The 10,945-nt window shown below is 36.0% G+C and overlaps 3 protein-coding genes across 3 annotated transcripts; 1 reads left to right on the top strand and 2 right to left on the bottom strand.

Annotated features, from left to right (window-relative positions):
* Window positions 1-842: 842 nt before the first annotated feature.
* Window positions 843-1,966, top strand: LOC107488498 (non-specific lipid transfer protein GPI-anchored 5). Its single transcript, XM_016109251.3, has 3 exons — window positions 843-1,254; window positions 1,423-1,524; window positions 1,615-1,966. The coding sequence occupies exons 1-3, from the start codon at window positions 912-914 to the stop codon at window positions 1,737-1,739; spliced, it is 570 nt and encodes a 189-aa protein (XP_015964737.1). The 5' UTR covers window positions 843-911; the 3' UTR covers window positions 1,740-1,966.
* Window positions 1,967-2,746: 780 nt separating this feature from the next.
* Window positions 2,747-4,517, bottom strand: LOC107488494 (protein CDC73 homolog). The gene is made up of 3 exons (XM_016109247.3): window positions 3,351-4,517; window positions 3,124-3,206; window positions 2,747-3,000 (listed from the first exon to the last, which is right to left on the bottom strand). Exons 1-3 carry the CDS (start codon window positions 4,417-4,419, stop codon window positions 2,908-2,910), a joined length of 1,245 nt encoding a protein of 414 aa, XP_015964733.1. The 5' UTR covers window positions 4,420-4,517; the 3' UTR covers window positions 2,747-2,907.
* Window positions 4,518-4,840: 323 nt separating this feature from the next.
* LOC107488441 (uncharacterized protein At2g34160-like) lies at window positions 4,841-6,338 on the bottom strand. Its single transcript, XM_016109188.3, has 5 exons — window positions 6,058-6,338; window positions 5,763-5,811; window positions 5,433-5,495; window positions 5,260-5,321; window positions 4,841-5,145 (listed from the first exon to the last, which is right to left on the bottom strand). The coding sequence occupies exons 1-5, from the start codon at window positions 6,205-6,207 to the stop codon at window positions 5,059-5,061; spliced, it is 411 nt and encodes a 136-aa protein (XP_015964674.1). The 5' UTR covers window positions 6,208-6,338; the 3' UTR covers window positions 4,841-5,058.
* Window positions 6,339-10,945: the final 4,607 nt, after the last annotated feature.

Genomic DNA, 10,945 nt, shown 5'->3' with positions numbered 1-10,945 from the left:
CCCACTACCCACTGCACCTCCTCCACCCTCTTCTGTATGGTAATAACATTCTCAAAGTTCACTCTCCGCAAAATTTGTTTCATGAAAGTGATTAAATGCATAATTGTCACCTCATCTTGCAAATCATATTGTTTGCAATTGAATTCGACTTGATCTCCACCTCATCGACAACAGTGTCTTTAATCTCATGAGGATCATCAACAACAATGTTTTTAACTGTGTTTATGACTTGAGGATTTAAAAAATCTTTTCAAATGTCTTTATGACTTTTATCATCACGGACCATAAGCTCTCTTTTACCTTCGAGTGCATCAATTGCATTCATAAATATCTCTTCCACTTCATAAAACTCATCTCGTGAATCACTTTCAATATATATATCACAAGGAATAATTTACCCGTTATTTTAGAGAGAGTATGATAGAATTCACCATATATATATATATATAAATAAAATCACTAGCTTAGCATGCCCAGTCATGCCCGCAATCTGATAACTGGGGTTACAAGAATACAAGTTACATTATAGCAAGCAAGGACACCATTAAGACTCCTTGCTCAACATTGTCCCACCGTAAGACACGTGGAAATCTCTGGATATGTCATGTTTTCAAAGTCTGCCTCTGGCCCACTGCCAGGTGAACACATGAGCAAAAAGTTGGTTATCTGCATAACCGAATTTCACATTTACGCTTATTATATTACAGAATAATGGCCGCCACAAAGTATTAAACGAATTCCGTTAAGAGAGTGGGAGGAGTTGTTCAACAGCATCACCTTCCCATTGTCAGTTTCTGACTTTCTGTGCATCCTTTCTCTACAAAAGGGATCCCCTACCTCCCTCCTTCAACACCATTCTCATCAAACTACATAGTATTTCTTCAATACCAAAAGACAAAAAGAAAACATATATGCATCAAACAATTACAATGGAACACAGAATATCTAAGATGAGCTTTGCTATGGTGGTGATGGCAATGCTGTGTGCAGGGGCTGCAGCACAATCGTCGAGTTGCACCAATGTTATAGTGAGCCTGTCACCCTGCCTTAACTATATCACAGGGAACTCCTCAACCCCATCTTCAGGATGCTGTTCCCAGCTTTCCAGTGTGCTGGGCTCGCAGCCACAATGCCTCTGCCAGGTCCTTAACGGAGGTGGATCATCATTGGGGATCAACATCAACCAAACTCAGGCTCTGGCTCTTCCCAGTGCTTGCAAGTTGGGGAAAACCCCATCTGTCAGTCAGTGTAAAGGTAAAGGCAACAAATCCCTTCAAATATGCATATCCAAACCTTCACAATGAATATGGAGAGATACTAGGCAAATATCTAACTTTCTAATCTTATGAAACCTCTACTACAAGTACATCCTATTCCAATCCACATCATTTCTGCTAATAAGTTTTATGTGTTTGTCGACAGCTTCTTCCCCCTCCCCAGCAAACTCACCAGCTGGATCAGCAACAGGAACAGGAACAGGAACAGCAGCAGAGTCTCCCAACTCTCCAACCACAGATTCTTCAGGTACAATATACTAACTTCTCAGCTTATACCTGATGAAATCATTTTCCAAGTTTGTCTGTGTTAACCATTCAAGTTGACATAAAATTGCAGGATCCGGATCCAAGAGCGTACCTACAACGGATAGTGGCTCATCCAGTGCCAATTCTGTCAAGTTATCGGTTCCTCTGTTCCTTACTTTGGCAGTAATATACGCTTCAGCTTTCAGAACATACTGATTCTTTCCCTGCTGGCTGGCTTGCCTTTTATGTTTTTTTCTTTTTCCTTTTTATTGCCATTGTCAATTTTCATTGTTTTCCTCATGTATTATTGAGAAACCCTTGGGCTGAGGGGTTCAATCTATTCATTTTTGTCACCTATATTGGATTATGCTGTTCTGTATTATCATGGAGATATCATTTTCTCCCATATGAATAAAGATGCTTGTAATTGTGGTTTGCTACTATGACCTAATTCGAAACAAACATTACTGAGACAACCTGCCCCCTCACCCAAGCTCCCAAAGGGGGAAAAAACAAAAAACAATAACAAGCTAAGCTTTTGTTTCTAGCACCTTTAGGCACTGACAAAGGCAATCAACTATCACTTGAAACCTGTCAAAGAAACTAATGTATGTTTATCACACCTAGTCCAATGAATATTAATATGCAAAGTTTTTGAATAATTTTAACTTTTAACAATACAAAAGTTGCCGAAGCAATGGAAGACTGAATATAAAGCCAATTAAGAAACCACAATTCTGAAGGAATTATATACTTAGTATCTATTGAATCAGCGGCTTCCCTGTAAAACTTTTCATAAGATTTCAGGAGATTATCATTCCCTTTACATTTAATAGTAACCACAACCTTGACTAATGACTAACGACACTCGAGTAAGCTTCAAAATCTGTGAAACCAGACCAAGTAATTGGAGCATAACTGATCATTCCATGGATTCAAGATTACTTTTCTATCTATTTTCTAACATCTTAGTTATGGAATTGAAGGGTTCTCTGTACTCTGTAGTTTTCTAGCCATGGAAGAGTTAACAGAAAAACTGTAAAAGCTCAACTAGATTCTAGACATTAATAAATCCTCAAAGTTACTAAGTTCAACAACTCCAGCCAAGGTGACTAGTCCTATAATTTATCAGATTACTTGAGAGTGCAAATGCTTCAACTTTCAGCAATACACAATCTTCAATTATGTTTACCTAATGCATTGGAAAACAAGCAAGGGTAGCATAAAAAAGAAATCAACAAATTGTCAATACTAATTTCACTAACAATAAATTATTTGAACTATTTATCTCATCTCATAACACATCATAAGACAGCCAAAAATGTTTAGTATTCAGTTTGAGGAAACGAATATTACATACAGGGTTATAAATATGGTACACACATTAAGAATGTGATCGTGACCGTACAAACTCTTCTAGCCTGTCCCAGACCTCCAATGCTGCAGCCTTGTCTTGATGTCGCTTGTTCTTGCTAATCTGCAAAAAAATTAGAAATTTCTAGTTAGATCGCAAGCCAGAAAAGAGGAAATATATAGGAAGCAAGAAGAGCAATAGTTTGAACAAGCATGCAAAATAAAACCAACAAGGTAGGGCACCCACCGATATAATCTTCACATTCCACTGCTTCACAATTTTTGCTGATTCCAAACTATCATCTTCAAAACGCATGTAAAACCCAATAACTGCAAGAACATCTCAAATGGTCAACACGATCATCATCAACATAAAAAACATGAATGTGGCATTTCTCAACTGACAATCCGAATAGGAGAGCAGAGGCGTAAGCACAGATAGAAATACACAAAAAGCATAAAAAATTGACTGACTTTTGTTAAAAATCTCGACATGATCCTTGAAAGGCCATTCCTTAAATTGCCACTCCTTGCCCAAGACGAAAACGGCGACAACACGATCCCAATCCTCAGCCTTGAGGGAAGAGGGCTTATCCCTGACCTCATAAGCGGTGACCACCCTGTCCCTGCTCAGCTTCTTCTGCACCGTCACGCAATCAGGCCTGGCGCCCTTCATCTGCTTCACCTTAACATCGGTGGGTATATAGACCCCATCCTCCAGAAACTCCTTCACGTTGTAAATAGTGATCAGCGTCTGAAACGCGCTGGGCACGAAAATGATGGGGACCCCTTCCCCAATCTTGGAACCCTTGAGATGCATCTTGGGCTTGGGAGTGGGGTCGTAGCTCATGTCGTCACCAAACCCTAAACCCCTCTCGTCGGCGCCCATGAGACGGCTCTTGGCGACAAGGCCGTCCTTGCGCTGCTGGGACTCGATGCGCTGGCGCTCCTCCTCACGCTTGGTGGCGGCGACGAGGACGCTGTAGAAGTCCCTGTTCTTGCACTCGAGAAGGGACTCGCGGTCCTTGAGGGGCTTCTCGGCGGAGCGAATGAGGGAGATGAAGTCCAATTGGGGCTCCTCCGGGGCGGCAGGGGTATGAGAAGGGGGAGGGTGAGGGTGAGGGGCATTTTGGGGAATGACGCCGGAGGGAAGTTGTTGTTGGTGGAGGAGTGGTGGATTATTAGGGTTGGGAGGGAGAGGGAGAGGGTGGGGGATATCCTCCGGGCGATACTCGACGGAGTCGGTGGAGGAGAGGGAGCCCTGGAGGTATTGGAGGAGGGGCTTGCGATCAGGGAGGGTGACAGAGGGGATGCCGAGGGCGAAGGTGCTCTGGAAGTACTCCGTGTGCTTCAGCTGGTGGTTGTTTATGTAGTGCACCAGCGTCTCCAGTGTGTACCTGTTCCCCTTCGTCGACCGATACGCTGTCTCCGCCGAGCAGGGGAACGAGTACTCCTCCCCGAACCGGAACTCGCCGTTCACCCTAACGATCTTCTCCAGCTCCCCTCTCATCGTGAAGTCTCTCAGAGCTGACAGCGGATCCATTCTCTCTCTAACTACACTTGCAAGTTTTCACACTAGCAGCTCCGCCTCCCAAAGACGCAAATTAGGTTTTTATTTGCCGTAGTTAATAATAAATATACACACTTACTTTAATTGAATGTCATTAGAACGTAAGCGACCACCCATGGAAAGTTTATTTTATAATAATAATAATAATAATAATAATAATAATAATAATCATCCAATCTCTGCTTGCCACCTTCATCAACAATAATATAATCAAATTAATGGCTTCATGCAGAACAAGGATTCACCTATCGATATTTCATCAAAATCTCAAAAGTTGTGAATCTTGTGACTTGTCGTTAGCCAAATTGTGGCTTCTCTAACTCTAACTGGTGTGATTTGATAAGTGGTTTTAAAATGTAATTTGAGACAGAGAGTAATGTGGCCGAATCAAGACAACTAGCGCGCATTTCATTTCATTGTGATTCAGTAATAGTATGAAGTATCATTGAAAGATCTGAAAGTGTGGGTAGAGTACACTTTGCATTTTATCACCTACTCATCCCCGAAGAAAGAAAGAAAAAGATTAACAGAATGAACGAACGAACATATACAGGTTCTAACTCCATTGTATACAGAAGATGCGGAGAAGCATCATCATGCACGACACTACTTTTACGCCTTATTCTCAGCACCATTCTCCAATGTCTCAGCAACAGTGCTTCCGTCAACTTCATTATCCTTACCCAGAACAATCTCAATCTGTGCAAAAAGAAATTAATATCAGCTACGTCACTAACACAGCACACTGAACAAATAAGTGACAATCAAGATATAAAAGAAAGAAAGCAAGCATGCAGGGTAATAATAAAAAACCTTAGGCTTGTGAATCGCCCGGCCTTCCTTGACTTTAGCGGCAACAGTGGCTATCGCTAAATCTGCATCACATACAGGCCCATATGAAATCCACTTCCATTGAAACTTAGCATTAGTTAGAATAAACGTATTGCTTTGTAGACACTAATTAAGGACAGTAGTAGTGATCGTACTTTTCTCAGTTGCCCACCCATTGCGTTTCAGAATTTCAGAGATGAGTATAGCAGTTGGAATAGCTGAATAATTCAATTAAACAAAAAATACAGTTAGAAAACAAGAAAGAATGGATCACAATTCAAGAAAGAAAGGAACATATTTCATCTTCTAAAATTCCTGTATCTTCATTCTTAATTGCTTTTCCCACAATCAGTGAAGTAGTTGTACTCCATCGTTTATATTGAAACACAATGATAATTTTCCTGATGGAGCCTAATGGAAAAAGAAGTAATGTGGTAATAAGGTGCAGAAACAAAAGAAAGCAGAGAAGTGAAAGAAATCAATACCCATGCCGAGCGCGCAGAGAGCGACGTCATTGTTCTGCTTTATATACCTCTGCATCAGCAAAAAAATACAGATAAATATAAGGTATTTGAATCTAATTCTATCTATATATGAATTGAAGACGTTATGTTATCATTGGATTGCAAATTGCAGTAAGGTGAACGATCAGTAAGAAATCAAATCAAGAACGTACAAGAATCACTACAAAGCTAAACTAATCCAAAACCGAAACAGATTGATTCAATGTAAAAATAATGAAACCGAAAATTAAGTGAAGGTGAACTCGAAGAAAGATACCTTAGAAAGGTTGAGGTAGAAATCGAGGCGTTTCTTGGTTTTGGAAACCTGAATGCGAACGATCTTCTTCTCCTCCTTTTCATTACGACGATGATTCGCCTCGTTGTTGTTCTCAGCACTAACAGCATCAGCACTCACTATCACCTCCATTATTGCAACTTGCGAGCTATCTCTTCCTTCGCGTGCGCTTTTCCTCTCTCTTTCTCAGCGACAATTGTTGAACTCAACTTTCGTAGTTAGCTAGCTACTCTCTCCGATCTCTTTCTCTCAGCTCAGAACTCAGAAGCTTCTTCAACAAGAAATGCACGTTCCATCAAGTGATCACTATTCTCTTATAGTGCCTTTCAGTTATAACTTCTCAAAACCATTACCTATCACACTGCGACGCGTGTCCATTTTTTTCCCTCCATCTTACTTTGGCCGTTATGGATTTTTTTCTTACCCTTTGGCGGTTATGGGGTCTCGTCATCGCCATTCTTTATTAAATTACTTTCTTTTTATAGTTGGAAACAGTTTTTTTTTTTTTTATCCTTTTAATTTCACTTACATTCAGTTACATTAATGAAGAGAAGTGGATATTAAGGATTTACATTATAAAAATTTGGTGAGTTTTATAGTGCCTTTTATTATAGTGTTTAAATTGTCTAATTTATTTTTATAAATAAACAATAAAATATATAAAATAAAAATAAAATATTTAAAATTTATTAAATATTTTTTATTTGCCTTTTTTTAATAAATTAGGCACAATATTATAAATGCCATGGCATTCACCTAAAAATTCAACTCGAGACTATCTTTACTTGTAAGTGGATATTAATAAGGGTATACATAGGTCAAAAAATAAATTTGAAGTAATCTGCGCGTTGCAACTTTGATGAAATAATGCCTTATATTGCATGTGGATTTAAGATCATTTTATTTATTTATTGGTAGTATACTAGTATGTAATTCTAACATATAAAACCAATTGTTTTTCAATCAATTCAAACACACACATTCCATCTGTTATATAATCAATTAGACTTATCATCACAGCATAATTATTTTAGCATTTCTCAATGTTATTTCACAAAATAAGATAGTAGTACAAATATTTCTCAATTTCAAAACTCAGCCTCAAGTTTGTTTTTACTTTGTAGACCACACTCGTATTAAATGCATTTTGTTTTCTTCTCTTTGTTGCTGTAGCCAATTGAGCAGCCAGAATAATTGCTAAATATCCATAGATGATGCATAGTCATGTAGCTAAATAGCATAGTAATATAAACTAACATTGTCCTCCACTGAGAAAAAATAAAATAAAAATACTAACATTATCTCAAGCTATTTAATGTCCCTGTCTTAATATGGCAAGACATGTGGGCATAGCGAGAAAATAATCAAAATATACAACTTAGAATAATGACTCCGCCCATTAAATTGTTTTAACCTTTTCCTCATTTTCAACCAATTAATTTGTTTCATTTTAAAAATTTTCTATTTGGTTATCCTCTGTCTTCTTACCACTTCCTCTTTATCACTGCATCTGTTCTAGCACAACCAGGATTTCTTTCTATATAAGCTTGGAATCTCACTGTTTGAGAGCATCATTGATCAATGAAGAATATAAAGGTTCCCCATTTCTTCCCTTGATCAATCTCACTGTTCTAGGGGCCCCCTTTTTTTTCAAGTGGCAAGCAAAAGAGAGAACTACTTTAAACACCTATCTAAAGATCTTGATCATTATACACACTGTCTTATTTGCTTTTAATCACTGTTTAATGCAACAATTCATAACTCTGGTCTCACACTCATGCAAAATGTCCATGGAATTGAATATAAGTAAAACAATATCATCAATTTTATATATTTAGCTAACAAAGAATGCTATGTAATTATGTTACATATTCATTGTTTGAAGAAAAATATAATTCTCCACCATAAAGACATCAATCAATATTCCAAGAAATGGGAATAAAGAAGGCAGGATTTAAAGGGAGCTTTGCAGGTCCTTTAACAAATACTAAAAGAGGTTGTTACTTTTGCATCACTACTAACCAACCAATCTTTTATTGATGTGAAAGCATTTACCATCAATAAGGCAAATATGGGTCCTGTTTAGTTATTTACCACTTTACATTCCATAAATTTATCTTTCCTTTTCATTTTCAAAGACTTATATAAATTTGCCTATGTTTAAGAAAAACAAATAAAAGTACACATTGCAACAAGTATAACTATAAATAATATAAATGGGAACCCCTAATTATAAACAGACAACCATATAGGTCAGAAAATTCTACCTGCTTGCCCCCACCCACACACAAGAAAAATCATCAAAAGGACAAAGGAAATTCACATTCAAAAGAACATTCACTATTTAGTTGCAAGAAAAAAGATAATAAAAAGAAGAGAAAAGACAACTCAGTATACAAAAATCCTATCTTAATTGATTTTACTGTTTAAATCCATGACCTGAACTCTAAAAATACTTAAGCTTACTTTATTAAATGTTTAGTAAACTATACAATATACACATACCTATGGATTTATATATATGAAAAGGTAAAATAGTGAATCCATGGCAACAATTTGGTTGGGAAGCAAGTGGGGGAGTTTTATTTTCCGACACATTCCCCACATTCACGTATATAAGAAGGGACCATGAAAGGCAATGCATGGCCATATCAATATCCAACAGTGCTCTCTGCCATCTCCTCTCAAACTAACTAATCTTCCATTCTTTAATTCTCCCCCACTTTTCCCCGCACACACACGTATACATATGATGAAGGAGTTGAGGGGAATGCTGTCTGGTTCGAGACCATTCCTTCCATTAACCAATATGCGGATGGTCAGAATGATCTCGGACCAGGCTTCATTCCCCCCAGCTCAAAGTTTCTCCAAAGGTGTGTTTGCTATCATTCAATGAGGGTGTAAGAGTTTTCTTTTCTCTTACATAAAAGCTTATATGTTCCTTTGTTCAAATTTATTTGCTGTAGAAAGTAGAGAAAGTGCAGGGTAACTAGTTTAGTTTTTCTGTTTTCATGTGTTTGAATCCTTTAGTCTTCAACAACATCAAATCCAGTTTATTATGTTAAAGGTCACGGAGTAATTATATACATTATAGAGAAGGAGATCAGAGTGAAGGAAAAATGGGAATGAATTTGAACGAAACAAAGAGGTTCATTAAGCACTATCAGTTAGTTGTTCTTTTCCAACAAATTGGTTGAAAAACAAAGAGGTGTGAGTGTGAAAATGTGACTGAAAAAAGTTTTGGTTAATTGGGTTTGCTTGTGAAGGGTTGCAAAGAATATAAGTTTTGGAGCTTTCACTTTTTGAGTTATAGAGTTGATGAGAGGGGAGGGATCCAAAACCAAAGTAATAAATAACCAATGAAAGATGTATCTTTTTAGTTTGTGTTTCTTTCAACCCCAAGACTGCAATCATAACCATTCTTTTCAATACCGTGTGGGTCATGCTGCCATGCATGAATGAGCTTGTGGGTCTCATGGTCTTGTTCTATGCCTTTACGCCTTACTGTTCAATCCAATGCAATGAGACTCTCCAATCCTTTGCCCATGTATATATGTTAATATGTGAATGTGAATATACTCTGTTTAATTTGTTTACTGTCTCATGATAATAGAAACTAGAATACAAAAATATGTATATACACTAATAGTCTAATACACACAAATACATATAATGATATAAATACATTCAGTTGTTTGGTTGTTGAAATATTAATAAAAGGTCATAAACACATTTCTGACTAAAAATTAATTTTACTCCTAATATGGAAGAAATTATTGAAGATCAAGGTGATAATTAGAATTTTAAAATTTTTTAAAAGATAAAATTATGATAAAAAGCTATGTCATCTCAAGTTTAATATAATATTTCTGTCCTAATTTTTTGGAAAAACACTAATATATATTTTGTGTATTATTATATTTTGTGTCTTATTAAGCAAATATAACATATTTGTATCTATATTTTTAATAGATATAAATAAACATCTTATATGATCAGTAAATATTATTATTTTTTATTAATATTTGGTCAATAATAATTTATACCCATATTTATAAATATTTTGCACATAAAAAATATATAATTTGCATCTATATTTACTAATATTTTATATACATAAATCAATATAATTTGCATCTAAATATTTTAAAATTGACACACGTATATTTATAAAATTTATTTAATAAAAATAATTTAATATTTATACTAACTAAATAATAACAAGAAACATTAAAAAAAATTGTTGGTAAAAAAATTTCTCTATATAAATAGCAATCATATATATATATTAGGTGCATGTTTTATGCCACAAATTACAATTATATGTTTCTATGAAGATAATGATACGTGCATAATAAAATCCAATTTGAATGTTTTTTGCTAATTGCTAAGACTAATTAATTAGACATACCAGTCCGTACAATTATTTATTTTATAGCATCAATTACATCAGTTTGGATTTTTAATTACGTGGGCACACAAAATATATGGTACTTTGGGATGGGATATGAGATATGCGATTTCGCAGCCAAAGGAGTCAAAAAGGGTAGCACAATAGACTATAGAGAGAAAACATACTGAGTATGTTAGCACAAACACACAGTTAATTCAATCATCGCTATGCCCCGCCATTATTATGATCCCCTTCTACTATCTCAATAGTCCTTACATCCAATTGTTCTATTCAGAAACTACATTTTTTTTTCAGAAGAGTTTATTTTAATTATTAACTATACATTGATATGAATAATCAATGATCGAATGTATGATTAAACAGTGCATATTTGAAGTTGTAATTTTAGAATGTTGGCTCTTGAAAGAATAATAAAAAAGAAAAAATATTATTGATAATCTGAAAAATCTAAAAGTT

Source organism: Arachis duranensis, chromosome 5 (genome assembly GCF_000817695.3).
Source record: "Arachis duranensis cultivar V14167 chromosome 5, aradu.V14167.gnm2.J7QH, whole genome shotgun sequence".
Taxonomy (NCBI): domain Eukaryota; kingdom Viridiplantae; phylum Streptophyta; class Magnoliopsida; order Fabales; family Fabaceae; genus Arachis; species Arachis duranensis.
This window is presented reverse-complemented; position numbering and strand designations above follow the sequence as displayed.